The sequence below is a fragment of the Lepisosteus platostomus genome, chromosome 18 (genome assembly GCF_059453375.1).
Source record: "Lepisosteus platostomus isolate fLepPlt1 chromosome 18, fLepPlt1.hap1, whole genome shotgun sequence".
In the NCBI taxonomy this organism is placed as follows: Eukaryota; Metazoa; Chordata; class Actinopteri; order Semionotiformes; family Lepisosteidae; genus Lepisosteus; species Lepisosteus platostomus.
In genome coordinates this window covers 6473421-6498443 of record NC_142628.1, presented here as the reverse complement: position 1 = coordinate 6498443, position 25023 = coordinate 6473421, and the positions used below count along the sequence as shown (strand labels likewise).

Sequence of the window (25023 nt, the reverse complement as noted above, 5' to 3'; positions counted from 1 at the left end):
CTGCCTCAATTTTAGAAAATCTCAGCCTGTTCAAGACACAAGTAAGACATTTTTGGTCAATTTTAAAAATCTTTAATCATTTCTTGGTCTGTATTATTTTCATTTATATTGTTAGTGTTAATGGTTTCTGATACAGTGCATTTAGCACTGTTTTATAAACTACAGTACATTACAGATATGCCTGTCCTTAAATGAAACATAGTATGTTTATTTAGCATTATACAGACCCGTCTCACAAAGTACTTAAGCAAAACGTTCTCTAAGAGCCCTGAGCAATTTTCAGTCTGCTACAGCATAGTGTCAATGACACTAGGGGCTCTCTCATTCTGACTTTGTTTTTTTTTAACCAGTTACATGAAATACAATATAGATCCCTTACATTTCATACAATTGTAAACGACTGAAAACATTAATGTTGTATTTCAATTCAGTACATTAACAGATTGACATGAAACTTAATCCCCACAGCTCCCACTGGTTCTAGGTGGAATCAGGTCAACTGAAAGCCAATAGCTTCAGCATCAGCACAGCTCAGCAGGGGCTACTGCTGAGGTCTGAAGCTGTACAAGGATAGCAAAAGTGAAAAGATGCCAGGTGGGCATGATTTATGCATGAAGATGTTCTTGCCTTTATTATTAAAATGAGGTACTGTTCTCCCACTGCAGCAGGCCACAGAGGAGCGCAGAACTAATGACTTGTTACTTAATACTATACGTTATCGCTTTCTTCAGTGGTCTGCCCCTTTGAAAAATATACAGGAGACAAGAAGGAGAAAGGGTTGTTGTCTGCACCCTGACCTGCTAAATTGGGCTTCTGATCCTGCAATTAGTATAACAGTCTTGGCACATTTACTGCATCACATCCTCAATGTACTTAAAACTATTTAATAAAAAATGCAGAGACTTAAGCTCACATAGGTCATTATCAGGCACACTATCAGAAGAATGGTAGACAGAATGTTGGAAGAGAACGCATCATTTAAGTCTGTTGTAAAACTTCTGTTTTGTTGCAGTAGCATAACACTTACAGTACCAAAATTTATGAAAAAATAATTTGGAATGAAACGCAAAGTCACTTTTTTTTGTTTACAGGCCTATATTGTGACTTGCATTTTAATTACTTACCAAACTCCAAAAAAGCATGTAAAAGATTCACATATTCCTCAGTTATGTCCTTCAATTATTTACGACTCTGGTTGTAACAAGGTAGGGCATCATCATCATAAACAATAAGAGTTTACTACACTCAAAGATTTTTGCAACAAGCATATCAAAGGAAGTATACAGTATCATGGAAATACTTCTGAAGACTGAAGGCTATAGAACAGACTCCTCCAACCCTGTTCCTCAAGAGTCCCTCTCGCGCACGTTGTAAAGGTAAAAATTCAAGCAGTCATTTCTCAAGACCTGGTATGATTCCCATATGATCAGTTAGACAAGCTATTTTTTTTAATTAGAGATCTGGGACACAAATCTGAAGACTCTTCAGCCCTTAAGGACTAACTTAATTCATGGTTCAATAACTTACAAGTGTTCCAAACAAAGAAGAAATGATTGGAGGCGAGGCGAGGAATAGGGAAACAGAATTGGGGTTCTCCAAGACCAAGGCTGGAGACCCAAAGTGCACATCAGTACCACAAGGATATTAAAAGCATGCATTACGACTTCCATTGAACTCAAATCATAAATAACGAAAAAAAAATATTAGTAATTTATACACAAAATAATGACATGTCCACAGACATGCAATTATAGTTGCATGGAAGGCTCTGGTGTTTTTTGTATTAAAAAAGGCAAGCAAGTGCACGAGTGTGAAATGTACTTTTGATGCAATCTATTTTTCCTCCCCAAGTGCTTTTGAAAGAATGATGAAGAGCACTGCATTTTCTTCCAGAACACCAATCATTGCCAGCACACATCTTGTATAATGTATTTTTTTAATGCCATTTCTCTGCCCTTTTGTTCTTTGTGTTTTCAACTGTACAGCATACCGCTTATGTTCCGCAAGGTGAAACAATACGTATTTTACACGTAGTGCAAAAAATTCCCCTTTCCTAAAAACGTATGGAAAAAGTAATAAAAAGAATCCTCTGCTGTCATATTACTGTCAGAAAGCACGCGCTATGGATCCCTCCAAATCCAGCACATGCCTTGGTCATTCCTGCAAAGGATTCCAAAGCTATTAGAGGCATTATGCAGAGTACTGCTTTTCACAGTATTATGCTCTCGTGTTGAATCCCTCTTACAAAAATATGTTGGGAGTGCCACACCTCCCCGGTCCTCTGACTAACTAATATACAATAGCAAGGGGGTTCTCACCTCGAGCCGTCATAATCCTGACAGGTGTGGCATTTATTCCATGTGCTAAAGTACAGGATGAGCAATTTCAGGCTTTAAAAGTCAGGGTTGACAACGGAATTGCACCTAAACTACAGGAGATATGACCTCTAGCCAGATCACTTATTCACTCAACGGCACACACATCACCGTGCAAACGCCTCTGTTGGCACCGTTCTGCCCTTCTCACCGTCTCAGATTGTCGGACTGTTCTCTTTATGCAGAAAGGATTCTGCTGTGATCTCCTACTTAAATTTTAGCCAATTTATAATGGCTGTGTTTTAAGTGACAGTTATTCCTTGTAGATCCATGTTTTATAGTAAAAAAAAATCACTGTAGCTCAATGTTAGTTATACAAATATGAAGAAAAAGAAATGACGGATTTTATTCATTATAATTAGTAATTGGAATTTCAATTGTGTGAATTTGTACTACCATACGTAAGTATTGTGGTTGTAAATAAAATTAGATTTGATTGGAAAATGTAAATCACAATATTTGGCTGTCTTTGTATGGTTTACATTGCGTTACGATCAAGACCCTTATCAATGTCAATTAAACATAATTTTGTTTTCTTTTCACCCTCATTGTCAGTATTGTCATTCTACAGCCTTTAAGCAAATCTAGCTTTTATAGAAACTCCTGATTGTGACCTTAACTATAGGGAGAAGGACTAAACTAGTTCAGTTAAAGTATGGAATCACCAGAAAACTGTTAGACACCACTGTCCATGTGTGAGATCCACTGTCAAATGAAGGGATACAGCTGCCTGTTCATTTGGTCAAAGTGAAACAGAATCAATTGGGTTAAGCGAGCAATCTTTACTTACAGTAAGTAAAAAAAGAACATTTTTCCTACTACCTAGTCTCATGTCACAACCTTTTAGATAACCATTATTTTAAACAACTTAACTTTGTCATTGTCTACAAAGGAGAATGTTTCTACCTACCGTCAAAAAGAAAATCCAATCAATATTTTCTGTTCAGTGTATAGATGTAATTATGCTGTGGGGAAAAGTTTAGGCTCTGAGCACAGGAAAAGATGGGAAACAGTAGTCAATGTAAATAAGGATCTCCATCTGCTGAGGTATCCCATTAAACAGTGAACCGTCACCACAATTACTGTCTTAACAGCAGATAATTGCACATAACCTTTGAAAACCACCACATTCACAAACAAACTTTCTCATTTGTAGCCAAAAACAACTTTTAAAGGCAGCTACTATGTTTAGAATAGTTCAAACATTCTATTTGCTAACCACACAGTAGAAAACAAAGATTTATTGTTTTCTTTTCCTTTCTTTTTGCCTGAGCATAGCACCAATATAATCTTCAGTTTCCTAAATTTCCTAAATTTCTCCTTTCAGAGCTTATTTCAGCTGAAACGCAGTTGAGCTCGTTCACCTACAGAGCACTTGAGTGCAAAGCGTTTAGTTTTCGCCCCAAGGGAACAGGTCTCAAAATGTCAATAGATTTTATGACTGTGTAACCATTAGCTGACAAGCACACTTACCTTGCTTTCTGCTCCATAGTCACTTTCACTCTGAAGACTGACTCAGCAATTCAAGATACTTAATCATCAGTTAATCCAAGAACACAGGCCTCCAAAAGCAGAGCATTATATATTTATTATACTCCCTATTCCCTTGTTGCTTATTATTCACAACAAATAGTTTAAAGGACTTTTAATTTCCTGTCCTTTAAGGTTCTTGACAAATCCCAAGCCAAGCCAACAGCAACAATGAAGCATCTGATGGAACATTAATCTGCACAAAGGAATGTATGGTTCACAGTGACAGGGAACAGTAAATATGTTGATTCTGCTGTGGGAGTTACATTTTATTGACTTAGAGAAAATGATTAACTTCTCCCATGCACACATGTACTGCAATTCTGTTTTCCCATTTATTACTGTTTTGCAAAACTTAGTGCTGCTTAGCACTGCCCATATTGAAAATACGCATCCACAAACCTCACAGTAATCCAGGCAAAGTTTTCACAAAACAAGAACACAACAGACAGATGTGAGAGGCATTCACAGGAATGGGTGACACGACCCTGTTCATGGTAATCTCAGATATTCAAGGTTTGTCTTGACAGTTTCCTTATGTCTGGGTTTATTCCATTGATAGGTTCTCCTTCAATCGAGCTCACTGTCTAAAATTAACTATGGCTCTTTTTTTTTTGTTCGCGGTGATAAAAGGCTCAAAGCCTCAGTCAGAAATATAGTTTTCTATACACAGATAATGCACACAGCAAAGCCAAACAACTTAAAAAAAAAGAATAAGTACAGTATTGATTTGTCAGTGAATTTTGATTACCCTCTGCAATAGGGATATTGATCAAATGAATGTGTGTATAGGGACAAGAATAGAAAGCTGAACTCCGAGTAACAGTGTTACTTTACAGATCTTTACAGGCTCTAGGTTCTTTCCTCTGTTCACCCACAACTATTGCAAATCGTGCATCTGGTCGAAACAACCTGGCCTGAGCTGCTTCACTTATAGCTACAGAAAGACCAGGAGAAGCAATACAAGTTTTTCTCTAAAAATAGTATTTGCTTTTTATCCATCAAAATGATTGCACAGTATTGTGCAGAAATGTGTACCTGAGGGGGTCCTGGGTTTCAGCAGAGAGCCTCCAGATGTCTGTTTGGCTATGTTTTGAAAAGTGCTGCCATAAGCACTTGGTTTTATGGGGCCTCCCATGTGGTTCAGTTGGTCACTTGAGTCCAGAAGGAGCTCTGCGACACAGGCCTGGATCATGTCACTAGCCGACTGTGACCAGAAACCCACAACTGGCTGGGCACTAACAGCGGTAGGGTGGGAATAGTCAAGCAGGGCTCCCTAGGCAAAGTTTTTTTTTTTAAATGTGCTGCTGTAAACTACTTTTTCTAGCAAATTCCAACTGTTTCAATTTGTTGCCACGCAGGTGTCCAAAGCTGGTCCTGAAGGCAACATGCCAGCAGGCAACGCTTTAAGAATCTGTTGAGCTGCTCTCATGAAACCAATTATTAGTCAAAACCAGCAGTTAAGAACTGAACTGGATAGAAAACGTGTGTTTAACTTGCCGTGTGTTAATTGGGGTTTAAAGAACACAGACATCTGGTAATCCTACAATCTGAACGTGTGCAAATATATCTATACAAATAGAGTGCCTTGACAAAATATTCAGGTCCTTGTCCTTTTGAAAATTGCACATTTTCAGCCCTGTTTTAGATACTTGAGTGATTCAAACAGGATTTCCTCTAGGATCCGCCTGTACTTTCTCTAGTCCTTGCTTATGAGAAGTATTCTCAGAATATGAAGTTTCATGCTTGATAGTTTGGAAGGTGCTGATGCTTTCTACCAAAACAATTAATTTGTGTCTTGTATAACCACGAGGCCTTCTGCCACATGTCCGCAGTATATCTCATATTTAAGATTTAAGATGAGAAGTCTTCAGAAACAGCTTCTCTATGCGTGGCACTCGCATATACAGTATAGGCCAGCTTTGCTGCTGGGTCTGGTATTTGGTTAAGGTCTGAAAGCAACATGCATTTTGGAAGAACCTTGTAAACCTTTCAAAGCCCTTTTTGCTTCATAGAGGCATCTCAAAACATTTTCCTACCTCCCTGACTTCTCAGCTTGGAAGGGCTGCCTGCTCCAATTAGGGCCAAGTTGATATGATGCACATTTCACAACTTAGCAATGGACGTCACCGGACTCAAATTAATAAGCAACCTTCTCATCTGTACCTCTCTAGATACAAATCAGAAGATCCAAATGTCTCATGGTCAATTTATCATTTCAGTAAGTAAGTTTTGGATTAAAACTTACAGAGAAAGGTGTACTGTATGTACTATGAAACCACTTTAATTGCTCAAGGATACGAGACCATTATGATAAACCACATTCTAATACTTCTTCTGCACCTGTACTGATTTTCAGTTTCTATAGCAAAGGGGTTGAAAATGATGTAATAGAGAATCTTATTTCCTTTAAAAAAACTAAATTACATAATATCATCATTTGATTTCCTTTATCAGTTCAGAACACATTATGTAGATTCTAAATATAAGTCCTATTTATTTAGAAGCTCAAACAGCAAAAAAATGTGAAAATTTGTGAAGCAGTAAATTCTTCTGCAGAGCACTGTATATACTGTACAGGTGAAGATATGTACAGGTAATAAGGCTGACATAATTATGCAGCCTCGGGGTTATATTAATGAACCATTGATTCACATAAGTAATTGATGCATTACTGCGGAAACACTTTTCACAATATTAAAATGGCTATGAAAGAGAAGTTTAAAATGTGAAGCCACATGCAAATATTACACTAGTTTTATTGGTTTCAGGGGCATAGTTTTTTCATTGCCCAATGGAATGCTCAAGTTGTAAAATGATTAAAATATTGGTATAAACCAGGTCACATCTGTTCAGCAATGTCTAACTACAGCTCAGGAAACAAAAGTTGAATAGCTTGCAACATTATAATGCTGCACAGTACTGTGCCCAGCTACACAATACTCATCTCTGAATTACAGAAAATTAAATACATTTCTTTCAAAAGCACAGAAAAGAGGCTCTTTGAAGTCACATAATTAAAAAATTTCACAAAAACAGACTGGCACACAGCTAAAGCAGCTTCTCTTTCAGTGTGGCATAAAATGCCATGATTAAATTTAAAACATACAGTATGGTCATACCTGAGGGTGTGCTGAGCTTTTCCTCTTGTGAGATAACTAGGAATTCATGTGCATTTTCCACAATTCCTTCAAATTTGACTTTAAAAAAATGTCAAAATAGTTTTAAATAATTTTAAGCAATTGCTTTCTTTAACAGTTTCTTTAACAGTTTGACTAAATCAAGCAGAATTTAAGATGATCAACCCATTTATATGGTCGAACCAATTTATGAAGGACAGCAGTTACAAACATACAGTACATTTAATCAAACCACACATCAACTACCACAGCAGTACTTAAGATAATAGCACAAAATCTGTGAGGTGCACTTCTAAAGCAGGTTAGGATGTGATGACAACTGCCAAGTTTCAAGTCAGTGTGGCATTTCCCGAGACAATAAATGTTATGCTGAATTTGGTAACAAAAATGTGGTCAGGCAGGCATTGTGGCTCATATGGCAAATGAGCAAATGAGCATGTTCAAAGCATTGTCCCTAAAATGATGATAACCGTTCATTAATTTTCTGACTACTACAGTATGCTATGCAGCTCAGGGCTGTGGGGGAGCTGGATCCTGTCCCAACAAGCAGCAAACACTTACTCCAAGGCCAGTTTTGACCAGAAGCCTATTAAACGTCCGGTACATGTCTTTGGCCTGTGGGGAGAAACCGGAGCATGCAGAGGAAACCCATACAAACTAACAAACTCCATGTAGATAGCACTTTAGGAACTGAATAGCCCCAGTTACAGTAGGCAAAGCAGCTAAGCTGAGCACCACCTGAAAATGAACATGTTTGAAGTTAAATGGACAAAAACCCTTTGAACAGGAGCAGTTAGCATAAAAAGCTGCTTTTCACCAGGCAGTTCGATGACCCGGCATGGGTCACTTGAGCACAGCCAGAAGTCATCAGTTTTGGTTTGCCCTTGAAATCTTCCAAATCGTGATTCTGCTGGAAGAGTAACAGTCAGTGGTCACCTTGGTTTACTCAAGAATGCCAACACATCACGTTAACTGAGTGCTAAATAGAATGACACTAAGATTAGAGTTAACTGGTCAAATGTATTTTTAAAGAGAAATTCGCCTTATAAGCCACCTGACATCAAAGAAAAGGAAACGGCAGTCAAGCAACTATCCTGGTTTAAGGAGGGACTTTATTTTCACATGTGTGATAAAATAACACCATTAAGGTCTGGAGCAGGAACTGTTTGCATGACGAGTAATATTTCTCAGAAAGGCTTATGACCAGCTGCAGGCAGAAAAGGTATTGTAGCAACAATTCAGGTGCAAATCTGAAAAGGTTTTTCACGTGAAATATTTTTCATTCAATTAGCTGAGCAGCTCATTAAAACATTTTCAAAGGGTTAGTGAAACCCTGGTTGATGTAAAAGCCCAACATCTGCCATAAAATAATGGCTTTTATACCTCACTATACCTTCTTAGATGAAGCTGCTCTTCTGACTAATGTGGAAACACAAGAAAAACACTACAGGCTTTTATAAGCTTGGAAGCTTACATCCCAAGTGTTTTATTTGTTTGCCATTAATTCCAGTACTCTCAGTCAATATCTTTGTGTGCAGTGTCCTATATACTGTTGCCCTAGCTCAGGTTTATACAAGGAAAGGAACCAGATATTCAGCATGCGCACAACTGCACAACAACATTCTTGGCCGAGCTGGCTTGCAGTTCACAATTAAGGTATTGCAGATTCCCAGAAGCTGGCAGGCATAGAGACCCAAATCTATGGCACCGTTTCATCTGCTCTTACTGCAATCCCTTCCCTGGTCATATTCTGGAAATGAGAGGGAATGTGCATGCAAAAAATAAAGAACATAAGGACTAAGTCACAATTAATGAGACCACAGAGCATCAGGAAGGCAGCCTAAAAAAGTACTGACATCCTGACAAGAATGTATTAAGACAAAACGTATTATTCCATTTGTAAAACACTTGACATTTGAAGTCTTTCATAAATAACCAATTTGCAGACGCCCGGTTTCTAATATCTCAACTCGTTAGTCGAACTGAGCCAGTTTCTCTCAAATGCATAGCATCAATAATTAATCTGAAAATCCCAGTTAAACCCGTTTAAATATCGAAGGTTGCACAGGATGAGTAATTCTACAAGCTGTGAGCAGAGCAGTATGAGGTCGTTTCTTTTCCTCTTTCAGCGGCATTCAGAGTTCAGGAAGTGTGGGCTAGAAAACACAAAAGCCATTGCATTCCACAGCTGAGGTGTGCCTGAAATCTCACAGGATTACCACTGCTCTGCTCTGGGAACTACAGCCTTCTGAAACAAAGTTCAAAACCGCACTGAAGACAGTTGTTAGAAAAAGAGCTTAGAGCACTGCACCTGTCAGCCACTGCCCAGCGTACTAATAACACAGTTTCATCTTCAAAAATAATCATTAGGAATCACACTGGGTGTAAAACAATGCAAAAAGGAAGGGAGGGGAGGAACACTACACAATACTCAGACAGCAGGGAAGGGAACTGTAACCTTTGGAATGAAAGATCTATAACATTTTGTACATTGCCAGTACTGAGAAACCAATAATAAAAAAACAGCAACATGTACTGTATCTTTATATACTGTAGTTAAGACCTAATCCAGGGTTTAGTGTAAAGATATCATCACAACAAAGGAATGAATACTAAAATCAACCATACACGGACCTCACATTGTCAGTCAATGTCCTGCTGCCTTTTCGGCAAATACAACCTTCAGAGAACAGCACTTACAATAATAAAAAAAGAAACTCATCCATTCAATTCATTTAATCTACAGCATATGTGAATTATCTGAATGGTTTACTAGACAGGATCAGCAGTATTGTCCTTTGAATGCCATTCATACTTTAGATTAGGTCTAAAATCAGATATTGAAACAACCATAAGCCTCAGCAGGATTCGGTCAGGGAAATCATTCGAGAAATGTACGTAAAACTGAATGTCAAATACACACCTGTATGGCACATCGTAGAAAGGATGTCCTGGGTGAGGTAAGTGGTTTGAATAGCCAGGCTGGCTCCACATGTTTGCTGCAGACGAGCACCGAAAACAGGAGTTTCATTTAAACAGGTCCCAGCTCCCTCCCTCACGCACCAGGGCCAGTGGCAGCGCAGCACACACACACCTGCTCTGATTGTGTTACAGCGACCATCCCGCTTTCACTGAAGAACGGCAGGAGGGAAACCTTCACACGAAGCTGGTAAATCCACCCACAACAAAAAGGGACGACTGCTTCTCTCTCTTTTGCGTCTTTCAACAGTTCTCCAGGTCGCCACCCTCATGACATCGCACCCTGACACAATGTCAGTCGCCACATCGGACGTCTTCCCTCGCCGGCGGCCGGTTGTGCTCTGGCCTTCAGGCAGAGCTGGAGATGCTTCTCTCCCTCTCTGCTGCTCTGAGAGGAGACGCAGCGCTGGAGAGAGACCTTCTGCCTCAAACAGCAGCTCTGGCAGCCTGCCAGCAGCCTGCGAGTGCGATTGCAAGTGCTGCAAATCCCTCCTATCAGCTAATGAAGATCAAGACTGCAGGTGAAGGATGGTTTCAAACCCAGGAAGAAGCTTCCCAAGAGAGCCCACAAAGTACAAGTGACCTCTATGCTCCACTCGCCGTGTATTTAAAATTATTTTCACTCTGCACCAAGAAGAGAAATGTTAAGCAGGTTACCGCTGTATTGCCTGCTATTCCAGCAGTCGTTGCTCCATTCAAACATCTTTAGGATTCTTTGTTTCACATGAAGGTAGTGTTTCTTTATACGTTTACAGTACTGCACTAAAGCTCGTTGAAGGAAACATCCCTTATCCTGAAAAAAAATCCCTTTTTACACATGGCAAATAAATTCAAATTCCCCAACTTTCATTTCATTGTCAAATAAAGCAATTCTGCTTTATTTGAATGGACTTGAAGAACTTCTGTTTTTTGCAACACATTTTAGGCTGCTTTACAGTATTCCTGGAAATCGTAATTGTTTATGCTGTATCTCAGCTCGCTCAGATTCTGTAAATTCATGACAGGACAATTAATTAATGCAAAAATGTAGCTTTTACATTTGGAACATTTAGCACACTGCGGTTTTAATCAATTCAAAAAGTACTGAAAACGCAGCATGTTAGCAACTGAATACAGTAAACAACCCTCTGTGGATTTAAGGTAGTAGTAAGCATGAGTCAATGCAATGCAATGTTATTTAATCAGTGCTTAACAGCCATAAATAGACCGCTACATATGTTGGGAGTTAACGTATGTCTTGAACCATTACAAGTCTATGTGCCTGCCACCCAGCTGTGTGAAACACTCAGTGAGAATAAATACACAGCTATATACAGACTGCAGAAAGAGACAGACGGTTTCTTCACCACCAATTAGGCTTTTAGCTGCAGTCCATCCCACTTACTGAGTTTTAACTGATGTTAATCCCCATGTCAAGCCAGTTTCACTTTAAATAAAGCCTCACTCAAGAACCGCGCAAAGAGAAAGACTGCTGCCTAAAGCTTGCATTCCCCTAACCAGGTTCTGCTGGGTATTATCAAGGTTTCTCATTACTTTTGTCCCTGTTTATTTGGGAAAGTCACAAGGATCGGCATCTGTTGTAAAGAGCTAATGTGTCCTGAATCTCATCAAAATTAATGAAGAGTCCAATTTTGGTATTAAAAAGTCTCCTCATTAAAAAATGGATAAAGTCCCATTTTTTTTCTAGGACACCTGCTACCTTCCTACTTTAAGAAACAATATTTGTAACCTTTCAGCTTCTCTTTTGTCCCCAGTGCAGACCTACTCTGTATACCCTTCCCCTCATGGATTTAACCAAAGAACATGACCGGGAAAATTGACACTTTCTGGATTTATTTTTACAAATCAACACCTTTTCGCAGGGTGTCTTTTTAAAGATTTTTTCTTTCATATAACACAGCAGTATAACCAGTTGCAATTTTGCAGTAACAATTGTGTCCTACTGCATACATGTTGAAGGTGATTTTTGATATTTTAGGAAAGTCCTAAAACTAGAAATACCCTGCAGGATGCTTTTTTAAAGTCATGGTTATGACAAGGTTTCCTCATCTCTGCTGCTTGGTACTAGATACAGAACAATATTCTCACAGGCCTCCATTAGAGCAGTAGTGCATATCTTCACTTAATAAAGTTGTACCGAGGTGTGAGCTTAAAATGTCAGTAAACTCAAATCTGTTTCAGAACACAGCAAGGAGTTATAAAAGAGCAGCTGAATTTGAGCAGCAAAAATAGCCTTCAATAACCTTCCAGATGAGGGCAACAGTTTGCTTTTAATAATCGATTCTTACTTTACCAACAAATAAAGGATATTTAATGTTTGTGGTTATCATTGCAAGGCTTTTTAGATTTAATAGAAATTTGCTTAAAAACCTTAGATGTAAATGTTTCTCTTCAGATAGTGAGACCTGATGAAAAAATAAGAATTCATCTAAATGCTAATACCTAGATTTCTTCATACTATGTAGCTGTTTTAATGTGTAACTGTGACCAGTCATGGCACCAAAAGAACTGGAGAGATAAATATTAGTCTGTGATCATAAGATCTTTTCATCCCAAAGAATCCAAAAATGCATTAAATATGCCTTACCAACGCTGCTATGTCCCAATAGTCAGGATCTGTTTCGTTTCTGATGTCTCATTCAATCTGTGGCTTCACATAATTGTATCATAGAGGCCATGAGATGACTTGGTAGCTATGTGGTTAACAGCCACACACAAAAAGATAACCATGTATCATATCTGTTTATTTCTCATTTATACCACATACTTAGTGTCTGCAAAGGACATTTTCTATTGGGAAAAAAACTTTATTTTTATTTTATAATTTAGAATTAGTAGTGTTATATTAATGGCAGTATTTATACAATCTGTTTAATGACAAATTCCTAATGCAATAATAATGAGTAGGGTCCTGTTGAGATTCTCATATAAATATTTGTCAGATTTACCATGTGGATTCAAACACTTCGATTAATATCATGAAACTTAATGGAAATCATTTGTCAGTGACACTGTCTTTATCTTTTCAAGTTAACAGTGTCACAGAAGGCTGAAGGGCGGAAATGAATCATCAGGATGGGTTTTTGTCAGGCTTCATTTTCACCTTCTTCTGTCTCGAGCAATGTTAACACGTACAGGAAGAAAAGAATGGCACTGCAATCAAAACAGCTCAAAATATGCGATTCATATTTTCAAAAGAGAATTAATAGCTTTATCATATTCGAGGCTGCATTAGCAAATTTCTTTAGCATTTTTAATAACAAAACCTCACTTACATGGCTATACCATACGAATATAAAGCTTACACCTAATGCTGGTATTAATTATTATTTATTGATCCTGTTTCCTGAAGGATCATCGTTCTTTTTATCTGACAGCATGCTGCTATGGTTTCAGTGCAGAATGTATCTTAATACACCAAAGTGTTCCAAAATGACCTTTTATTTTATTATGATTTATTACTAACGAACCTAAATTTTGAATTAGGGTTCTGACTTTTCATGAGTTGAGTTCTACAAAACATCCTTCCAGTAACAGTACTTTATTATTAAGGATTAATAACAGTTCTTAATAGTTCTTTATTATAAAGCTCAAAATTTGTACAAAATAAATTTCAGAAGGTGCTACAAACATGATCCTTGCTGGATCATCATGTCATTTCATCAACCAACATTAGCTAGAAAATTATAAACCAACTTAACAATATAATTACACATGATAAATTACAAAATGGGAGTACTGTAGTTTCTGGATTTCATTCCTTTCAGACATCACACAGTTTCCCAGTACCCAAAATCTGGGTGGTCTATGACACTACAAGAAGGTGTGGTGTTCAGAGAGAAGAAAATACAGCTTAATTGTTCTCTCATCATTTCTGACGCTAACAGCTCTGGAGAGACTCTTCAAGATTCTCAGTGTACCTTTCAGAACCTTGTAAAGATTCCTTCTGTATCAACCAGTCAGGTACTCTGTATCACACAATACATGATAAGATGAACACAGGTTTTATCACTGTAACCATCAATCAAAGGGTGAAACAGGTCTTGCTGGTGATCCAAAATGCATTTTTTTAACTAATGAACTATTTTAAAATGAGGAGACTGTTAAACACTCTTCATTTTGCTGCAGACAACAAGCATCAAGAAACATGATCTCTAATTCAATGTTTTAGTTCTAGAGTTTATGTGTTCTTCCCAAACATGAAAGTAAACATAAGACCATCTCTATCACACACTATTGAAACACACAATATTTTACCTTTCTTTAAGTTAAGTATTACTTGGGCTGGGTCAATAGCATTTAAACAAATTTAAAATTGAATATGATAAGACATTCTGAGCATCTTTAAAAAAAAGTTTTTTAAAATAATGCCAAACTTCTTTTTATACAAAAGCATGCAGTGCAATCTTATCAGTCTTTGCTGGTAGTAAACACTTACATTTCTAAACTTGACTAACTGATGATGATACAGATGCATACCAGACCTTGTGCTTCTACACTGCTGATAAGCACAGAACAAAAATTCTATCTGTCCTTGGAACGAACATTCATTCACATCTGGTTAACATCCAGTTAAAAATAAAAACACCGCTTGACAAAATGTTTCTGGCACAACCATCTTTTACCCCCTAAGAATGGCGAGTGACTGAAAAGGACAGATTTAAGGTCAGAGCTGAGAAATTGAATTTGAAATCCAAGCAAAGTCTGTAGCCGATCACAAAACACTGCATCAGCAATATATTTCAGAAAAAGAAAAAGAAAGTGCAGCATCTTTGATTACAATTCCTTAGACAGCTAAACATCTTGACACATTACTGGAACTAAGAAAATGTATGCCTGTCTTGGATAATAGTACACAAAAACATCACTCAATCAAGTGATATAGCAATTTAAGATAAAAATGAAAAATGTTTCACTGTACTCAAAAGACAAAAATCTGTAAACTCTTTTTTTGATGAATTACAGGAAGCTCAACAATACAGCTTTGGGATCAATACATTCATTATTCTTGAATGAATGTTTCACATGATTAATGTTGGCTGAACCCATAGAATCATAAATAGTGACAAAATGACTTAACCACATCAAAGACTTGAATACTGTTGCTATAAAACTTCAAATTAAAATGTGCAAACCGCTCTATACAGTATATTCCTTGCTATATAGCTGGTATTTAACAAATACATTCTTAAACATATCAGTATATACAACGCCTTGAAGTCAGAACGTTTACCAGAGTAACCAAATATCTCACAGCAGCAAGAACATTTTAGCATGCAATCCACATTACAAAATACAGTACCAATAATGTAAGAACAAAGGAGGTGGATACTTAAGACAAATAAAAGCTCTGAAACCTCATAAAGTTGTTTTCTTTGTTAGGTCATGGCTTAAAATTACCTCTTACCTGTGTTCCAAGCCCCTTGTCCAGTCTTTCACTTAATAATGTCTTTGGTTTCTTCCAGCTTCTCTACGCGTCCACACAAAAAGCACCTGGTGTACCATTACAATATACCTGAGTGCAGGCAGTGGGAGCTTTTCTACTGCACTATTTTGCTATTAAATCGGCTACAGCTCTGGGTTATGCGACAGACTTCACAGAGTTCAACTGGCAGCTCTAACCTAGCTCCCTGGAAAATCCACACTTGGGCTGCTGTGGTATGTTGCTGAAGTTGGATGCCAACAGCTCTGCCTTGTGAGCCAAAAATATCTTTTACATGAACTATGTTCAATGCCTGCAAAGAAACAAACAGCCAAACAAACTGCTTTATTAAAGGCCCATAGGCCTGTGTTTAATTTGTAGAGCTCCATCACATTTCACACAAAGGATAGAAGCAACAATCCACCCCTATTTCACTAATGCTATAAATTATAAATTGAGTCCATCTCGCAATTACAACTTACTTAATTTTACCCTATTACATACTCTGGCAATCTTGGTGAAATTCAAACTTTGATAGAACTTCTAACTGTAACTGGAGTGTTTTTTCAACTATCCTACTTTGTTGGCAATTGTTTTGAGAAAAAAAAAAACATTTAGAGACTCAGAACTCTTATTCAAGCACGGCAAAAGTTGTCTAAAAATCAGTCTTTTTCCTCGTCTTTTTACAACTGAATTGTTGTTTCATCACAGACACTGATGTAGTCTAATCCTCTAGCATTACAGATTACAGAATTCTTCGCATTCAAATGAAAAACTAGGGTTTGAGAGTCCAAAAATCTGGACTTTTATTTAAAAAATGTGGATGCATTTCAAGTACTGCTAGGAACACAGATATAATCGTAACTTTGTATTTTCATTGTTTTTTTTTTACAATTTAGTATTTGTAATCTTAGTCCTTTAACTGTGCCTAAAACCGCACACCATTTTCTTGCATAGCATTGTTGCTGCTGCATTAAAATTTGTGCTTGTCGTTGGAGAAAAGCAAGCAACCATGGCTTCCTACTACAAATATCCTTTGCATCGAACATATACCATTACTCAAATTACAACACAGACACTGCCGTCTTGACATCTTGAAATATGCCATAATGAATCAGCATTTAGAACTACCTTTACTAGACAACATTATCGGATCTGCTGCATCTTTACATTTTCAGACAGGGCAACACTTGAATTGAAACAGAAACGTGCAAGATGATTACAGCAAGGCCACTCAGCCCACAGGCAGAGAGTGACTTAAAATCCATTTTCCATGTAATCTTTCTTCCATTAAGTCATTTTGCACAAAGACAAGGACAGGTCCGAAATGATTACTGTTCCAATATGCTGTTGTTCTCGAACAATGAAAATAATATGAAATACTTCAGAGGAAAAAAAACAGAAAAGGTAAATCCCAATGTATCAGGGATCACTGGGCTAAGATTAACATTAAAGACAAAGTCTTGTTTTGCAGTTGTTAAACAAAAGACAATTCATTCTATAGTTTTTATGAATAATGTTTATCTTTCGTGAATGTTAAACACTTATAATTAAAATCTTGTATAGAATTTTTTAAATCCCAAAATGTGTGAAACATTAAAATCGTACTAAATCCATCAATCACAATTTGGACAGATATAATTCATTTTCATGTTCTGCGTCAAATATATCTACAGTCTCTTCTGTGATCAGAGGTTCATAGGAATGAAGGCAAGAATGGAAATCTAAAGGTTATTTATTGTTTAAATGTAAAACTAATTCAACCACAAGTAATAAATGGCAAATTCATATTACCAAGATTATATGAATTGTGCCCTGAAAATGACAAGATTTTAAGCACATCTATGTGGAAACATGCCCTTTTCATTAAAGAACATTTGTTGTCTCTAACAAAGGACAATGTAAGAACAAATGGAAAAGTAGATTTTAATTAGAGTCACACCCTTTAGAATCCATCAAACCCATAGAGGAGGAAAGTTTCTTGAGATATTAGACCAGAAAACTGCATAATTTAACACACCTCGGACATAAATAAGCAAGAGAACTGCGAGCTCAAAAAATGCGAAAATGTCAGAAGTCAGCATACAGAAATATCTAAATTCTGGAATGATCCAAAAAGACAATGTCCAAGTTAAAGAGTCAATAGCAATCCCTGGTGGGAGAATTGTGCAACTGCGGCTCTCTCTTTCAAAATCAACAGGCATTGTTGGGCAAAGGCTCAACAGGAACAAGGGCAAAGATCCCAGCACACACTTGGCAGCAAGCACAAGCCATTAGGACACTACTGCAGAATTGTTTGCTGCTTGAAAATATGTATATTTTTTATTTATGTAAAAAAAACACAATATCCAAAGTTTAAAATGTGAATAACTTTCACCTCTAATTAGTCTTCCCCTAGTGAACCAAACTAATAACCTTGACAAGAACTAATATTGTTGGCCCTAAAAGCAAAGCTTAGGCAAGCTTCATAGGGTTGTTTTGCTACTGTAAATTTAATTGATCCATAGCACTATTACTGGTAGTCTCTCCCACAACAAATAAGTCATACAGCTCACATATGGAAAGACTTGGTCCTGGTAAAACAGGCAAACTATTACAGGAGTATCTGTCACTGGAAAGGCCAAAAGTGATATATTCTAATTAAGTTGATGCTTGTCCCTGTACTGCATAAAGAACTGAATTTATTTGAATCAACTTTAGACTCTCATATAAAACCAACCAGGCCAAGCTCAGCACAGAGCTCGACCAATATACTCAGCTCTAGTGCCAGTTATATTAACTTTATCCGAATCTAGGTGCCTGATATGAATTAATGGTAGAGGCCCTCATACAGGATCTTGTGGTACTCCACTTATTCATCCCCACTGCTATAATTCTAGTCTCTATATCCATTACATGTAAGGTTATAACACTTAAATATAAGGATTTAGAGCACCTTCTTATGGATGGTTTACATTACAGAGTATGTACAACATAAACAAGAAAGTGCGTGCAATTGTGGTTTCTACATAATTGGATCCCGTTCACTTTGATTCAGTGATGCCTGTGGCTGCACAGCCATGATCCATCAGTCAATAATTTGGTGTAGAGCTACACATCTACTGAGAAGAGCAAATTGGAGCCTACATTTGTCTGTATAATCCTTTGTGTTAATATTACCTTTAGCTCAGAGGCAATATTAAAAATAATAAATATACTGATTTTACGTACAAGAAAAAAAGTTATTAAATTATACTTAGGCCTTGCACTTTAAAGCAATTACGAATTGAAAGCATAATGGTATGAATACAATACTGTTTTAAAATACAAAAATGAAAACAATTTAATCAGGAAAGCAAAAATAAGTCCCCACAATAATATCAGTTAAACCAACAGTAAAAAATGCTGGGCACTGTTTCTTCATTTCTTGTCTATTTACTTACGGAGCCAGAAAAATCCATACAATGTTTATTGTACTTGCATACCTATTTTATCTTCAAGTGGTCCCCAGTGTTGAGTTATTCCTTGAGATCTGACCAGTACTAAAGTAAACTCCTAAGCCACCGAGTGTGACAAATTGAAAACACTCTAACATAGTCCTTACTTACCTGAAAACATTTTGCCAATGTAAGTATTTTTCTAAGCATTTGGTGGTTAACCACTAGACATCATTATTTCCTGAAGCAGGATATGAAAAATATTTTCAGGCCACTGAAAACCCCTTGAGTGTTATGACACATGCATCTGCCAAAGATAATGGCATATGGAGCCAGAACTGGAACTCTTGATTTGCACTAATAAAGTAATAAAATTTCACTGTACTTGCAGCAGATAAACCCTTAAAAACCACTTTTGCCAAACGGCCACATGACTCACATTCCATTGCCTTTCTGATAATGAGACCATGACAAAGCTAATTAAAGGAACACTATTTAAACCTGCTAACTGGAAACGGAAGCAGAAACAGCAAGGAAGTGCATTTAAAATTAACCTTAATTGGACTGAATCTGGGTTCCAAAGCTAGTATTTGAAACTGAAATGGGTGAGTTATCACTGATTTTTCATCAATGTTATTTATACACTGCTGTGACCGAGTAAAACAAGATGCAGTGACATAAAAATAACACAGGGCACCTCTCTAGGCTGCTGGTGCAAGTGTGATTTAATGAGCAAGCCACATGTTTTACAAGAGTCTAATAGAGGTAGCAACTGTGTTGCAGAACATACTCAGATATTCAGTGATCAAGCCATGCAAGCAGCATAATTCTGGACAAGCTGGAGTCGGCAGGTATTTGCACAAAAAAAAAAAGACACTCCTGCCAAACATTATCCATTGTGATTATTAGAAAGTGAACAATGTGTGGTGTGGCATATCTTCTTTGCTCAATTATCTGCTTACTCCAACACACCTGTTCTTCCTGTTCTTTTCATTTGCGATTCCATTACTTCGATATGGTTGTGAATGTTGCATACATCCTTTTCAGCCCTTGTTCTCGCGCGTCGCCAGAGCAAGCACTCCGAGTCTGCCTATCTTTCGCTCGCATGGCTCCCTTCGCCCCTCTCCTCCAGTCTGACAGACTAGCGGCACCCTCCGTCCTCTCACTTCCAGGGCCTTGTCATTCTGTGCCACTGCTCTGCCGCCGTGGAATAAATTACCCACAGAAAAAAAGAGCTGCCGAGACCCTGAGCACGTTTTCCCACCTGCTCAAGACTCGCCTGTCCAGCCTGTACCTGCTCCCGCTCGGCTTTCAGCGGGATCCTTCAGTAACTCTTCCACTTTCTCGCGCTGATGCTTTAAATTCTGTTTGGTAATGCAATTCCTTTGTCGCACGTGTTCTCTTCAAACACGGAATAATTGCAGTGCCTAAAACACTGCTTTGTATCCTCACTTCCCATATTTGCCTCCTTTGGTTTTGGAAGTTTGTTTTTTTTTGTTCCTGTGCAGAACTTGTGTTGCACTATCAACATTATTGTGACTGCATTTAGATTGATTCATTTTATTGTAAGTGCTTGTAATCATATATATGTATAGCTACTTTCAATTAAATCTCTGCAAACAATGCAAAACATGCTATTTAAAGACATCTGCTGAACAATACACCACTGTGTTCATTTTAGACTCTCTGGGAACTACAGAAACATTACCACTTATATAATTGAATGATCTTACATACAGAACACTGACCATGTTTTTTTTTTAAAAAGAGACAGGATGTCTTTCTTTAATATGGTACCAGAATCTATCAAATGTTTTTTTTTTTTTTTTTTAATATGCGCTCTGCTTTATTCAGGGAGGTTGCACAAACTGGAAAAGCAATGTTACTCACTGACAAAATCACAAGCTTGTAGATGCCTGGCAAGCCCCAAGGGTCTGAGGATATACTGGCTCACCTCAAGCAAACCCTGGGGTATCAGATTCACAGACAGCTAATGACACACATCTCAGGCTCAAACTGGTAAGAGCTGAAACATAAAGCTCAACCAGTGCTCAGAGAATGCACCATCCCCTATCGAGCACATTGCGCTGTGGGCTCAATGTGAAATAAATATCAGATGAGTCACATATTTGCAAATCAGAACTCTACTAATACAAGCAGACTGCTAGAATACAGCTGTTCTGCAGAATGCAGTCTGATTCTGTTGTGATTTTTACTCTTGGGTTACAATTCCCTCAGATAATATACTGTACATGCACATCAGCAAGCAATCAGCATGGTACTATTGAGGAGTTCACAGGTTTATTCCCAACATTAAGAGCATTAATATTGATAATATATGCATTCTTATTCTGATTTAGTGGATAAACCAAATACATTAAACAGCCCATGAAATGTGAACGTTACGAGAAACTTGGAGAGGCCAGAGCAGTTTATGTAAAGAATTCCTGAAGATGAGATTTTTAGGCTTTTCATGAGCCAGTTAATTTGAGAGCATCCAAGTCTATTCATATGAAAGGTGCACTCAGCCAAGGAGAATGTGCTGTTAGGGTCTTAATTATATAAGATTGCACCTTCAACAGAAATGTTAGAGTGATCTCCCTGTTTCAGCAATACTAAACCTAAAATGAAGAGAAAATTTATGCAAGACATCACCAACTCCCCCCATTGTCAGAAATGAGCTTTATATTTTCAACATTCATTGGACAATTCAACAGTTTCTGATAATTCTACACAAAACTGATATTCCTGATATATATAAGACAGTATCCTATGGCTGAGTAAACGATGATATAAAATTTGTAAATTTATAGTACATCACGCCATTCATGCAAGCACCAAGGAAATTTAACTAATCATTAAGCAAAGTAAATCTGTAGCCAGCATCTCTGGCTTCACCTGCAGCACTATGGGACAATTAATGTTTCAACAGCACAAAGCAACTGAAGGTCCTGCAATTCCGCCTTCCTGGAACCTGAAGCTGGAATCGACATCAGAGCTCAGGTGGTAAAAGCGAGGAAGTGCTTTAGTCTCACAAAACAGCAAACTGAGTCATCAAGGCTACGGTTTTATCTAGACAACATCAATCTCTAGCTTCTGAAATGGGTTGTGGATCTTTATAGACAAAAAGATGCACGTTACCTGCATTTGAATGTGGCTGTGACAGTTAAATAAAACCCTCAGATTTAAATGGCTACTCCAGTTTTGGTTTTCAAAGCATTGCATGACAACCACTCACTGCTCTAAAAACATTTTACAGGCACTGTTTGAAGCAGATGCATTGTTTAATGGCCCACTCCCGACAGAAAGTGGGCTATGAAACTGAGCTCTAGTAAAACGGTCATCTGTTTCATCCCTCAGAATTTATTAATTTTTTTTCTCATTTTGCAAAGCTTTTAAAACATCTCAGCAGAGAAGTGCTGCTTGATGTATGAGAGATGACAATGCCTAGATTCTAGAAATAAGTGGTGTGTGATGCAATACACTGCAACATCCATAGCATGGCATGAGCAACCCTTTTCTTTGAATGATGGGTAGGAAATACATAAAGAATAAAACATAAAACAAGCTGGCAACCAACAGACAACAAAAATCTTTTGCAAACTCACCTAACTGCTTCCACAACAGAATTATCATTTTTCTTCTTTCTGGTCGGAGGTCTCACAAGTGTCAGCTCATAGTGTGGTTTTGGTTTCCTTAGGCACCTCAAAGGAAGGCAACTGCGGCCGTTTCCCATTCTTATCCTGTCATAGTGGCCACCAGAGGTTTTTCTTCTTTGTGGTCTTTTGCAAGACCGTCCCATCTCGTATAGTGTACATAATTACAAGCTGCTCATCTTGGATGTAGATGTTAATGTATTCATGGAAGATCTCGGGTTAAATATCACAGGTCACCCAGTGATGGATGGAATGCCTACAATGTCCCACTGCAAGACATAGCCACCCACTGTACACACCAATCAATACTTTCTTTGTTTCCCCTTCTTTATTCAGTATTTAATACAGCCCATTTGTTATTATGAAGAAATAGCATTTGTTGAACATGCAACAATATGAAGCAAATGGATGTCAACATATTTCAGTCCTTCAAACTCGTTTCAATTCTTCTTTTAATTTTGCAAAGGTGAGAACAGGCCAACTCACATTGTAAAATGCAATCATGAAGACGGGTAATAAAACGGAATCAGTTAAGAGGAATGGTAGCCCACCGATATCTTTTGTGATACAGAAAGAAGAAAAACATTTCCCAATATGCTAGACTTTATCGTTGTGGCAAGAGATTACACTAAGCTTTAGTGAAGAGTACAGAAGCCTTTGAGGTTTTCTCTCCATTATGCCATATACTGAATCACAAAAGGATTATGTCATTTTAACTTTTAATTGCTGTTTAGGAAAAATGTCTAAAGACAGGGATGGATAAGCCTGGGAAACCTTTCTCAGTATTTCTTGCCCCAACATTCAAGTGGGCTCTGACAAATTTAGCATTTCATATATAAAAACAACATCCTACATCTGAATAAGTCTACAAAGTTTTATTTGTAGTCAAGTAGGAGTATCTGCACACCCCCTTTTAATCTGGTTATGTTTCTTACCGTTTGTTTCGATTGGTTGGAATTTGCAACTGCAGTCAACAAACACATCATTCATTTTTAGGAGATAAATGTTAAGTACCGTAGTCAGTTATTTTAGGCAGTAAGCTGAACTGATTTGAATTTAATAATTTCCTCCAGTGGCCCTATCCTATTGTGGTTTCATATTGCAGGCAGCTTCCTTCCAAACAGGAAATTTCTAACTAGGCATACCAAAGCAATCCGCTACCTAGACAGTGAAAATGCTGTGTAATCACCTTCTTCATTACAAATTTCAGAGTGGCAGAGAAAACAATGGGATGACAGTTGCGTCTTCTCACACTGTGAACTAAAAGTAACAAGTTCCATCATATTGCAGTAAGCAAGGCAAGAGGACAAAGTCACAGCCGGTGAAGTGTTTGTAGGTAAAGACCAGGCCTTGATAAGATCAAGTGACTCTAGAATTGTATTATAACAAATGTATATAACAAAGAACAGATAAAGCCATGTACCTAGGGACTGTTAATTCATTTTAACCTGATACAACCATTTGGTTACATGACAAAATCAGGTTAATTCACTCAGAAGAAAATAAGAAATTAAATGTGCCAGTGACAAGGATATAATGCTGAGTTGACTCCAACTACCAATAAAACACTTCTGTCAATTACAGCTTCCTGAGAACGAAACATATTGGACAGCCTGTTCAGTCTATCCATTTCTGCCAGATAAAACGAACAAACCTGATCTAACAATCTTGTTAAGAGTTCACACAGAAGCCTTTACAAACAGAATGCTCCAATACAGGAGCCATTTACAGAACACAATCTCCATCAGATACCCAGGCATTCACAAACAGATCTGATTGTGATGAATATAGCTTCCAGATACCACTTCAGTGTAACCACTGCAAAACAGTCTCTGAGAAAAGCAGATAAGTGCTCAAAGCAGGGCAGACTTCAGGCTTATCACTAAAAGCTGTTTAATGCTTCAGTGCAAGTTTAGACGATTACTGTTGCTGTCAACAGTCATCAGTTGGTAGACATCTACCATAGCAACTGCTATCAAATCTTCTGCTCATCCAGCAGATTAATATGTATGAAAGCCATTGCATTGATCACTTCAAATAAAAAATAAATTTCTACCCTCAAAACAATGTCAGTGTGGATGTTTTTAAAGAGAATGTTAAAGTGCTTTGGAATTCAGGAGCTCATTATTTTTATACGATTATGTCCACTGTGTGCAATGCATTCCAATGGCAACACCAAAGAATGTTAATAAAGTTTTTACAACTTCAGATACACAAAATAATAGTTTCCTAATCTACAGAGTTAAAAGCCTTTTACTGGCACAAAAACTGAGTCTTTTACCAAGAGTTTCAGACCAAAAATGCACTAATGTTAAGCAAAAATGCAGATTTCACATAAGGAAAAACTAACTATTGACCTAATGACCAAATTCTAAGACCAACTTTTCACTATTGGTTGAGAAGGTTCTTAACCCCACAACTGAACTAAACATTTCAGACAACTTTTATCAGGTGTGCCAAAAGCATTTAACAAATTTGGTCAAATTAATCAGAAAATGTATTCAA

General features: G+C 37.5%; 1 protein-coding gene across 16 annotated transcripts in view; it reads right to left on the bottom strand.

Annotated features, from left to right (window-relative positions):
• The window catches only part of plekha7b (pleckstrin homology domain containing A7b), a 125428-nt gene that overhangs the window by 82930 nt on the left and 17475 nt on the right, over positions 1 to 25023 (bottom strand). Inside the window, exon 1 of one of the 16 annotated variants that reach the window (XM_088611221.1) lies at positions 22471 to 22613. The exons of 12 other annotated variants lie outside the window; for them this stretch is intronic. In XM_088611221.1, coding sequence (XP_088467347.1) covers positions 22471 to 22598 — 128 coding nt within the window. In that variant the 5' untranslated portion in view covers positions 22599 to 22613. Of the gene's footprint in view, positions 1 to 3848; positions 4097 to 9968; positions 10276 to 15431; positions 15667 to 22470; positions 22614 to 25023 lie in introns of those variants that run through there. 3 more of the 16 variants (XM_088611234.1, XM_088611228.1, XM_088611229.1) reach the window with 3 other exon arrangements.